This window comes from Choristoneura fumiferana, chromosome 6 (assembly GCF_025370935.1).
Source record: "Choristoneura fumiferana chromosome 6, NRCan_CFum_1, whole genome shotgun sequence".
NCBI lineage: Eukaryota > Metazoa > Arthropoda > Insecta > Lepidoptera > Tortricidae > Choristoneura > Choristoneura fumiferana.
The window spans coordinates 3,730,235-3,742,559 of NC_133477.1; the positions used below are offsets into that span (position 1 = coordinate 3,730,235).

A 12,325-nucleotide genomic window follows, 5' to 3' on the forward strand; every position below is an offset into this window, starting at 1 on the left:
CACCATTATCCTAGTGATGTTTTTTTTAACGTATAAATCTATGGTAAGTGGTAAGTGGTGGTGGTGGTGGTATTGCTCACCTTGTAATATTTTTTTCTGTGTATCTGTTTTCTGTATCGCTTACTATGTCTGGTGTACAATAAAGAGTCCTTGTATTGTATTGTATTGTAAGTAAGTATTTTCCTTTAACTTACGAAGTATATTCCCGGATCCTACGAAATTACTTACTACTGCAAAACACTTCATAAAGTGTATTATTAAAACTGATAGCACAAACAGACGTCCTCGCATCTGGAAACAGCCGGCGGGCGCAACGGGCCGGATAAGTAAATTACGGCACCGTCTGCGCCTGCGCCGGTAGCGGGGCCGCCGCGAGCGCCGCACGAGGGACGCAAGTGAAGAGAGAAAGAAGCTTGCGTTGTTTGCATTGAATCAATAATTGACGACCTATACTGATATTTGAATATAATAAAGGGGTAAAATTTATTAGTCTGCTGTAAGCACGGACAATACGGTATTTGACAACTCCTGAATTTGCCATATCTTAATATTATTATGAAAATATAGATGTACAGACAGTATTTGGCGAAGAGAAAACTGAAATCGGTTGAAAATTGGATTTATAGTGATTTTTTGAAAAATCTATATACCTGTCTCTTTCTCAAACGCTTTTCTCTATGCAGCAAGTATGGATGGCGGTACTGGCGTGTGACGTCACATGCCAGTATGATTTTCTCTGTCTAATCTTGAATTTCAAACCTTTATAACTGTTATTTGTAAAGGTAGCTTAAAAATTGTTTCTCTATTCGATAACAGGCATTGTGTAGCTTTAATTTATAAAACATATAGGAAATAGTCAAATACCGTATTATGTATCTGGAATTACTGAACCAAACATAATAGTAGATTGTTTAATAGCGAGGGTGCCGATAATTCGAGTGTGATATTGGTGTTTTTTCTGAGGTGTGTGTTTTACCTCGCGAATTACTTCGCTATGCTCGTGCTAAGATGTAAGCACTGCTTTTCATTTCGACTACAAGGAAAAAAATATTTTCTTGAGAAAATATAAACCTATTTAAAAAAATACTTAAATTAGTTGAAACATTTAATTGAAGTTAACAAAAACTGAACTGACCGGACTGAACTATTCAATGTGTGAAACTAAATTTTACCTATAAGAAAGATTACATTTTCATCAATGGCCGCCATTTCATAAAATTTGTGAAGGTATTTTACATATTTAGAACACAGCCTTTGCTTCTGATGTTATTATATCAGGTATCGATTCTATAGGCCACTCTTGTTATTTTTGTAAAGAAAGTTAACGAAGAATTATTTCGCGGCAATTTCGAGGCCCGCGGACCGGGAGACGAGCTGTCGGTAGGCCTCCAACAAGATGGAGCGACGACCTGGTTAAGATCGCGGGATCGCGGTGGATGCGGAAAACACAAGACTGGTCTGAGTGGAGAGCCTTGGGGGAGGCCTATGTCCAGAGCAGTGGACGTTTATCGACTAACATGATGATGATGATGAATTTCGAGGCCTGAGTTCCGGTTTAAAAATCTTTATTTTCTCAAAAGAATAACAATAATTCACTTACTTGAGAAAAAAATATTTATTTCGTATTTTTTTTTCGATAAAGCACAGTTTGACGTTTGGAATCTCTCTCGCCTATTTCTTATAGCTTAAACCACTTGTAACCAGGTCTCTAGATAATACTCAACTTAGTTCAATCCTTAGTGGTACAAATAACAAATCGCTACTACGGATTACTTACCAGCACATAAATAAAGCCTCCGTCGAGGGGTTACGCTAATAACGGTGAATTGTCGTCTAGGAACTGTATTTTACACACGACACTAAATATAATTATACTTATTCCGCTTTCTGTAGCTGCGGTTTCCCTGTCGTCTTACTTTGTAGCATGGTAGGAATTCACAAGTCTATGTGCTGTGCAACTTGGCTAAATCCTACTATCCTACTAATATTATAAATGCAAAAGTTTTAGTGTGTCTGTAATTATGTTTGTTAGGTCTTCATGCCAAAACGGCTGGACGCATTTGGATGAATTGTATGTAGGTAGTTGGACGTCTGGAATAACATACAGGGCTACTTTTTATACCGATATTTCCACGGGGTTGGGATAAAATATTGAAATCGAATGAATGAAATTTGACGCGGGTGTTTTATTTGGAACTTTAATGAAACCCAAGATGTAATTATTAGGAATTCCCAAGAAAATTTGGTAAAATCCTGGAATTTTTATCCCAATCCTGGATTGAGATACAGTTTTACGTGTACAAAACCGGGGGGAATGCCTATTAAAAATAAAATATTATACAAAAATATTTATGCTCAAAGGTTTTATCTAATGAAATTAGATTGTGCTTCTTGACAAGCACACAACAAAGTGATCCCACAAGTAATAGGGCTCTTTATTTTTAATTTCAGCCGTGGTGGCCTAAAAGCCGTGGTGGCCTAGTGGTTTGACCTATCGCCTCTCAAGCAGAGGGTCGTGGGTTCAAACCCCGGCTTGCACCTCTGAGTTTTTCGAAATTCATGTGCGGAATTACATTTGAAATTTACCACGAGCTTTGCGGTGAAGGAAAACATCGTGAGGAAACCTGCACAAACGTGAGAAGCAATTCAATGGTGCGTGTGAAGTTCCCAATCCGCACTGGGCCCGCGTGGGAACTATGGCCCAAGCCCTCTTGTTCTGAGAGGAGGCCTGTGCCCAGCAGTGGGACGTATATAGGCTGGGATGATGATGATGATGATTTTCCATTTGAGGTACCCTTAATAGTAGCTGAAGTATAGTCGTGATCTAAGTTTACGGGCACACCAATCAATTCGCGATCCACCGCGGCGATCATTCGTCTCAGCCAGCGGTCCCGTAACCTATTACAGGCGCTGTTATACTGCCTATACAGGCAATTAAGCAAATCCTGGCTTATCGGTCATACTCGGTGATACTTGGTAATTCGGTGATACTGCGTTATAATCTTACGCTGAGCTCACATCATGCAAATTAAAGCAATTAAATCGCTGCCAACCCTATTGCAAGCATCAAAATTGACAGAAAGTTGCCACTGATTTTATAACTTGCATTTCCTCACAGTGAGATCTATATAAGATAATAACGAAGTATAACGTTTTAAACTTTCGTGATTTTCCCTCATAGTCAAAATACCACGAACGGGACTTATCGCGGTAACACACACGAGAAATATTTTCCTCGACGTTTCGGCAACATTACAGTGGCCGTGGTCACGAGTAGACTGAAGTGTGGGGTGTCAGGTCTGCCTAGCAGCGCGAGTCCTTCGAACTACCCGCACTTGATCACAAATAGTACCGGCACTCGTATCACGAACTACTCGCAACTACCCGTTACTCGAGTGTGTTAGCGTGATAAGTCACGTTCATGGTATTTTGACTATAATACGAGTAACGAAGTGTTACCGAATTATAAGAAACGTTTGTCCTCAGAGTAACACAACCGTTCGTCATGCTACATACACATTTGTTGCATAGACGAAGTTATCATAAGGTCACAGGTTAACAAAGTTAGTGTTTATAGTCCATTGATATAGACCTCCGCAAAGTAATGCCTGACTCAATTATTTTTAAGGCTGTTTCTGCTTCACTCATCATCTTCATCATGTCAGTCAAGCTTTCCACTCAGACCGGTGTCTTGCTTATGCTTTCCGTATCCCCCGCGATCCCGCGATCTTAACCATGTCGTCGCTCCGTCTTGTTGGAGGCCTACCGACAGCTCGTCTCCCGGTCCGCGGACGCCATTCGAGAACCTTCTGAACCCATCGGCCATGACTTCTGCGAGCAAGTTCACTGCTTCACTGTTTTTTCGTATTGTTGCTCTATGTTTACCTTTGTTATCTCCAAAAAACATAGACGGCGTCACATTTATTTGTCATATAAAATTTATGAAAGAGTGGTAAAACAGGCCATAAGTGTAATATTATATATCAGGCACAAATGGCAACGGTAATCTGTACCGAGGGCGATTAAGGTCGAGTCGATTAGGGATATCGATAAATACTCAGGTCAAGTTAAAGACTATATTATCTGTTAACCTATAGGTACTACGAGTATATTATTATCATCAGCCGAAAGACGTCAACTCTTAAACAAAGGTTTTTGTGATACCTTAGCGTTTGTAGAAATCGAAACGCTTGGATGTGTTCCCGCTTGGGCTCATTGCAAGCTACGCTGCAAACAAAACATCAAACATTGAATGGAATCGCCAAAATACAAACAGTGCGCGCGTGACCATTGCCGGCTGAGAACTCAATTGTTGATAGAGCTGGTCGTTTTTTTCCTTAAAACTTTTTCGAGAAACAGTTCCTCATAAATTACCGGAGTGAACGTTTCGTTCCAAATTCAAAAACAGTTTCTTTGTAACTGGGATTTGAGTAGGTAAACTACAGATTACACGTATTAAAAACAAATAACCTATTCTTATCTAGAACTAGTGTCATAGCGACATCTAGTGAGCGAATATAGAAACTCCAACCCAATCTTGCCCGGATTGCTACCACCATCTTGCTCGCTAATCCTGCCGTGAAGCAGCAGTGCTTGCACTGTTGTGTTTCGGCGTGGAGAGTACGACAGCAGGTGAAATTACTGGCACTTAAGGTATCCCATCTTAGGCCTCTAGGTTGGCAACGCATCTGCAATACCCCTGGTGTTGCAGATGTTTATGGGCGGTGGTGATCTCTTACCATCAGGAGACCCACTTGCTCGTTTGCCATCCAGTCGAATAAAAAAAAACTTGCACCGCGCTATCAAAGTTTCTTAACTCGGACGCATATACATATTATATACAATTTCCGACGCTGTTCTATCCGACTTCGGTCCCCAGGCATAACAACCGCCTGGAGAGAGATCTCTCTATTATAGCTTTTCCTCTTTGTGTTTTATAAAAAGCTAAGCCGGAGCAAAAAACTGATGCCCAGGGCCGGCCTTAGCTATCTAGGCGCCCCGGGCATGCAATCATACCATACCTTTAGCGGCATAGACACCCTTTATATCACAAACGTTCTCACCACTTCTTTCTGTCACACACTTTATGATGGAGAGATGGAAAATACGATCGTGAGCACCCGGTACTAATTTTGATGCTTAACTGGTTTTCGAAACGGTTAATTTACGTTTTAACGAAAACGAAACGGCCCAGCTCTAGTCGATGAGTGAAAAACACTGAATCATCTAGTGAAAAGTACAAACAGAAACTTGAGATCACGATCTTACAGTCGTGATAGCGGGGACAAATCTATACAACAATGAAACTGGTCGTGCGTCGCCGAAGTCTAACGGTGTGTGAACCGATGAACTTTGTGAAATATGGTGGATAATAGATTAAGAACGACATTAGGTGGAATTTCGCACTGGGCCCAAGAGAATATACAGTCGAGATAACTGAATAACGTGTCACGGTGAAACCTTTTCGTAATCAATTTCGCTGATTTCTTTGGAAAACTATGGATGTCAACATGACATTTGTACGTGATTCAGCTTCCTCGACTATACAATGATTCTACCATACATCAGAATGGATTTTCGTTAGACAAATCCGAGAGGGAGAGAGAGTTAGATGCATATGCAACACCTAAAAATTACTGTCGTGGCTTTGCCTAACTTACCGTCAATGACGTCACGTAAAGAATTAAGGTAAATTTTTTTTAACGAACATCTGATAAAATAACGCTAGGCAATGGCAAAATTGTCCTCTGATGAATTTTTAGAAATGTCTGTGAAGTTATACTGCTATGTACCTATGATTATTTTTTTCGATTTGGCCAAAAATAGTAGATTATTGTCGTGGCCTGGAAGTAGGCAATTGCTGGCTGAGTATGATTATTAAACGGACGAGCTTGCGAGTCCGTTTAACTAATACGAAGCCAGCAATTGCTATTCCAGCCGAGACTAATATAAAGCTTTTCTCAAAAATGGTGAAGAATTCTGAAATAGAATAAACTTTTTCTCAAAATATATTATTTTTTTTTTTTTTCAATATTTTTCTTATGCATTCCGGCCTCTTTTCAATAAAAATAAACTGCAGGTGTATTTTTCCACCGAAAACACCACAAGCTATTTCAGACCCAATAGAAAAAGTCCGGAGTTTCAACAAAATATCTGATACCGGCCATTAGACTTGGCTGTATACGACTCGTGCCAACATTTCCATGGCCTTTTTAACTTTAAAAAAAAATGTGACTGATTGCAGGCGCGCTAATTCATTATTGTCGAGCTAGCGCGCCTGCAATCTTTTTAACTTTTTAATTTTTCGCTGACCATAAACTATGCACTTCACCTTCTGATATGTAAAGAATAATGTCAACTTTTACGGTCATTTTTGAGAAAATGTAATTACTATATAGCTGCTATCCATCTGTCGAAGTTGACGGAAATCAAGAATACCATGGTGCATAAAGCGAGTGAATAATTATTAGAGTCTATTCAAAAACATAGGTATCCGCCATATCTATTGAGTGAGCGAACGTTATGATTGATGTTAAAAGCAATAATAATGAAATCCTACGCCAGTTTTCATAACAGACTGTAAATGATTCCCAAGCTCTGTAGAAATGCCTTATTATACAGTCATACCATAGACAAAGGCATTTTATGGGTTCCGAGAACCATGGTGACCAACATTACGGTCGCAATATTAATGCAGTTACGGTATTTTGTGCCCCGCTGTTGTATTTTGTAGACTCACTATGTAGGTACAGGCATTGAGGAAATTCGCCAATAAGGTTATAAGGACTATCAAATTCTCCAATATATTAGTGAGATGTCACTTACACTGTACGAGCATTTGTAAATTTCATGATATCAGCTTGACTTTTAAATACTATACTTAAGGTTTATTTATATTTAAACATATGGATGGATAACTTGGTTAAAGCCGCAAGTTCACGGTGGATGCAGGCAGACCGTTTCAAACCAAAGCATCTGGAGACCTACGAGTATAATCCAACACAGTGGACGTCCTACGGCTGATATGATGATGATTTACAATCAAGAGTTATAAATATGCAATTATGGCTGGGTTTGAGAAGTGTTTCTTGTGACTACGTAGACGACATCATCATCTTAAATGATTTTGAATAGTGCAGATACATACATTTTGGTTAAACATGCTAGTAACAGTTAAGTCGTCCTATTACCCCCAGTACCTATCTACGTTATGTCTGCCATACACACGTAATACTCGTTTTTATCTTCACTATGTCATTTATCGCTGGAGTTCCGCATTTATGTCGTAAAAGTAAAATTAACTGGACATCTGATTGTTACGTTTATAGCTGTGCCGTTTTTTGTTAACATTCCACTGCACACTTAACGGGTTTGAAGGAATTAAAGGACCGTTTACTAGCCCTGTTAGAAATGTTATGGTATTTTGCAAAAAAGTGTTAAGACTGTCATCATATTCACTTGGAAGACGGCCACTCATGGATGTACCATTCCCGAAAGAGTCTATCGGTTTTGTGCTAGCCGCATTCAGTGGCTTCTCACAATCTCATCTGATCGTTTTTCTATCTTGTGAAGACCTACCATAATTTTTACCTTCCGGTACTTAGACGTTAAAATAGTAGCTACTTACTTTTGTATTTTCGTATAATTAGTCTAAACACTAGTAGCCAATGCCCATGAGACAGTCATGGGATTAGATGCGCTTTCGAGTGAGAATCATCCTTATCCTCATTATTATTATAAATGCGAAATTAACACTTCTGTCTTTCTGTTACCTCTTCACTCTTAAACTGCTTAGCCAGTCTTGTATGCAAATATTAGACGAAGTCGCGGGTAAAAGCTAGTAGTACTTAAGGCATAAAAGTACGTATCTTAAGTAAATAGTTTTTGCATATTTAATGTTCACTGTTAAAATAACTAGTAAATGGCATCTAGCTTTTAACCCTGAAGTGGTTACTTAATCACATCAAGACTTTGGATAAGTTTAGACTCCATAACAGCACGTGTATCGTAATGTTGCTAAAACCAAAAAGACCTAAGTTGTAAGTACACGATCAAAACTAAATTTTCAAATAAAACGTACAACTACCAACTTAACAGACTTACTTAATTCATATGGTTTTTGAAATTTTGCATGTTTTTCACTCGTTTATTGTTTTTTGGCTTAGGTAAGTATATATTTGCGTTTGCCATTATGTTTAGGTACTAAATTAAGTTTATGAAGAAGTTTAAAGTTTATTTTTTCTCTGATTTTTTGTTTTATCCAATAATTAAGTACTTACACTGTGGCAGAGGTGTTGGCTACGCTCACACCGTAACTCACGCCACTCGCCTTTTTGAACCCTCTTATATAAAATACTAATAATACGTAGAGAACCCTCCGTTTTTTATATAACAAGGATATAACTTTCCCTGGCTGTGCAATCTGCATATTTCAACCAAAACCTGTGTGATCTTGGTGATACAAGTTTGCTATAAATAACTACATAGGCTTTTGCTGTAAAAAGCGGGCTCGTAAAGTCTGTCTGCTATTTTTTATATTTTATGACCTAGTAGATGTGCTTTATGTCCTTATATATCCACGTCTCCGTACAGCGAGTTTTCGCTATCAGACAGTTAAATGTTGAGAGCTCCTCCAAGAATACTCCAATTAAAAAGATATTTAAAAACATTTGGCTTACACAGAAGAATATGCCTTAGTGGAAACTTTATTTTGGGTTCTGTATTGTGCCTTATTAGCGGTCGCATAATATTTCTTGTTTTGTACCTTTTTTTGTTTTTACTTGTTGTGATCTGTTTTTCTTCGCGTAGAGTCGAACTTAATACCTGATTAAGTGATTAATTGTATGAAGCTAACATTATGCATGTTTTGTTTCAGTGAACTGACACTGCTGGAAGGCATGGCAGGCTGTGGAGGATGGAGTGAGGAGCCTGTCTCCAAGGTAATGAATTACTAATTATAAATGTCATTTGAAAAAAAGTGAAGAGGAATTCTATGATTTACCACAAAAAAATCTAAATCAACCTTATTTTAGTAAAGCTAAAGAGTAAAAAACTCAGTCAGTATTATGTTTGTTTATAGGATTACGTAACACCCCGATTTTTTTCAGTAGGTAAGGTATGGTCTGTATCAATCCAATTTATGAAAAGTGTAAACAAAGACGCCATTTACCCGACCATATCCATTTAGTGATGTGAAAACCTAGAACCTAGTGCAAAATAATTAATATGTTCAGTAAATCGATTATTTTTTTTATTGAATAGATCAAAGTATTTTTGTCTATGTTATTATTTGCTGGCTCGTGCTGAGGCACCGACCGACTTCAGAGTGGTAGAAAATTATTTTCATGTTTTTTTGTAGTCGGTGCAATTTTTTGTTATAATTTTTTTTCACGCTTTTTATTGTAAACAATCTAAGATACAATACTTTTATATCAACTGCTCGTCACCTTTTACGAAAGATTGCTTTTTTTGATGCAGAGACGATCATTATTGAAGAGTGCTGGTGTTCACCTCACCACCCGTGTACCATATGCATTACGAGGAGCATAAATTGCCTAGCAACTGTGTTAAAGTAATTAAATTCAACCCGTGAAATACTTCTGTGGTCTTCATCATCAGCTCCACTTCACAAAATGATGATTTTCAAGAGCAAATGCACGAGTTACTACTAAATATATCCAATTTACTATAGGTGGCCCTACAACATTTGAAGAGTTCCCTCGATTTCCTTAAGGTCCAATCATCAGATTCTGATTTGGTGCTTATGGGACCTAATTGAAGACATTCCTAGACGAACGCAAAAAAAAAATTTAAATCGCTTCATAAATGACGGAGTTCTGAGGTAACAAACACATAAAAAAAAATACAACCGAATTGATAACCACTTTTTTGAAGTCGCTAAAAAGTAATTTAACTCTAATACATTGTCATAAGTCCATCATTTCCTTGAACTTATTATGTGCATTCTATTGCACATTTGGGCGGCACGAGGTTTACACTTGCGTTTGCAAATTGTCTTGATTTAGAACCATCTGATTTACGACCACTCAAAGTGTTTCCCAGTGTTAAAGCGAGGATGTCACTTTCCCTACATAATAGTTTAGGTGTGTTGTTGTAGGTTGTCTACCGTTTAGCAAGAGTGCACAGAAAGTTAAACCGCAGCTCTGGTTGCCATTCTTCCGGATTTTCTCGAATTTGTCCTGTTTAGGGGATCCGGGTGGGGGTTTAAGAACACTTTGGGTCTCCCCATACTGTTAACGCGGAATCGGCTTAGCTGACCAAAAAACGCTTTATGTCCTTGCAATAAGAGCGAAAAAGATGTCTTCCCGTCGGAAAACGTCGTTTTGCGTCGGCCGAGCCGATTGACGTCTTTTTTGCTCTTATTGTGTGGAAATGATGAGTTTTTTGATAGGCTAATCCGATTCCGCGTCAATAGGTTGGGAGACTTTCTGTGTCCAAACGAAACGTGATGTATTTGTTATTTATACTTTAATGGTCGGGATTTTGAAGGCTTTATCCGAAGTCATCATTACCATCATCATCTCGGTCTATATACGTCCCACTGTTGGGCACAGGGCTCCTCTCAGAATGAGAGGGTTATCGGGAGTAAAATATTGTAAATACTTGTCCACCTCTGCAAAATTACATTTCAGTCAAAATGACAGAGGAAAATTTCTATTGCTGTATACATATTTCAAATTCATCACAAATTCTCACCTTTTTCAAACGTACTTCATTACTATGCAGCAATCATGATTATTAATTATTTCACACCTAACAAACGAAAGATTACGCGTATCGATTCTGCTATTACCACAAGAATTAGACTAATAGCTTTAATATCGAATAAGAACTCGATTCAACCTATGATATCAGTTTTTCAATGCTATGTAATGTAGGTACTTACAATCCCACGCTCTCAATACATATCGTTCTAACGAACTTTTTTCATTGTTTACGAGGCTGATTCAATCAGAATGTCAAAATATAACGTATTGTGTGTGAAATTATTTGTCTAAGTTTTATTGCCGGTTTAACCATCAAATGAGAAAGTATCTCTTTCCCTTTTAACAGAGAACGAAAGAAAAAATAGTAGGTTGTACAACAAGAGCATAAAACAATTGTTCGTAACAATTTTTCATTTACTTACTGGATACTTTTTATTTTGTGTGCATTGCTATATAATTATAATTTTTTAGTTTTAAGAAATGAAAAATTATAAAAAATGTAGTTTTTTTTTGTTTGTGGCTGTTGGCACCTGAATCACCTGATTGCCTTGGTCTTAGACGAAGATTTTACCTACTTTATGCACGAAAGCATAAAAAGTAATTTTATGTCGCCTAGATCCAGCATAAATGCAAAGTTTACAAGCATGAGAAGTGAGAACTACTTATACTACTTTGACTTGCATACTACTTATTTACAGTCATGTTGACGTAATACCTAAATTTTGATCGATATTCTAAGTAATTGTTATCCATATTTTAATTAAAGTTGATATAACACCTTGGTTCCTTTTTTAAATGTTATTCTGTTCTGTAATTTTAACTTCGTCGTAATGTAATGAAAGCATGCTGCCAGCTAAAAATGCACGCTATTTGTTTGCTGATAGACAAATCATAGCGAAATTGTAACAAACAGTCACTTATACAACGATTGTAAACCTATGTTTGGACAAATAAATAAAGAATTTTGACTATTTTATTTGCCATACAGTAAAGACAGTAGTACAATTACAGAAAAGTAATACTGTTGCTCTTTTTAATCCTGTTATTCAAGACATAATTTACCGGCTCATTTCAACAAAATCAGCTCTATTCTATTGCCTTGTTAGAACCTATCAAACTCCACCATCACTCACTGAGACGTAGCATAATAAATAGTTATTCAATTAAACTTGGTTGATGGCAAATTACGTCTGATTTGCCGTTCCATTGTACAGCTTCTCTCAGAGGCTTGCTACTTGCTAGGTAGCGGGACTCGATAGACGATTAGCTTGATGCATCTACTGATTGTATTCTATCCATTCTACCAGTCGTTCAACAGTTCAGATTTTAGTCAAAAAGTTATTTTATTTATTTATTTGTTTACATTCTGGGTTTCAGTTCGCCCATAGACCAAAAAATACTAAACTTAGGGGCTGTTTCACCATCCACTGATTAGTGTTAACTGGCGGTTAAGTGTGATGCCGTCTCTATTTGTTTTGTTTGAATAGACGGAGATGGCATCACATTTAACCGTCGGTTAACACTAATCAGTGGATGGTGAAACAGCCCCTTAATTAAATGGAATATCTCTTTCTCTTGTTAACTTTACTGTTAATTTT

General features: G+C 37.7%; 1 protein-coding gene across 5 annotated transcripts in view; it reads left to right on the forward strand.

Annotated features, from left to right (window-relative positions):
• The window catches only part of mwh (multiple wing hairs), a 213,083-nt gene that overhangs the window by 177,261 nt on the left and 23,497 nt on the right, over positions 1 to 12,325 (forward strand). For all 5 annotated transcript variants that reach the window (XM_074088876.1, XM_074088877.1, XM_074088880.1 and 2 more), the window contains one exon: positions 8,876 to 8,939. In XM_074088876.1, coding sequence (XP_073944977.1) covers positions 8,876 to 8,939 — 64 coding nt within the window. The remainder of the gene's footprint in view (positions 1 to 8,875; positions 8,940 to 12,325) is intronic.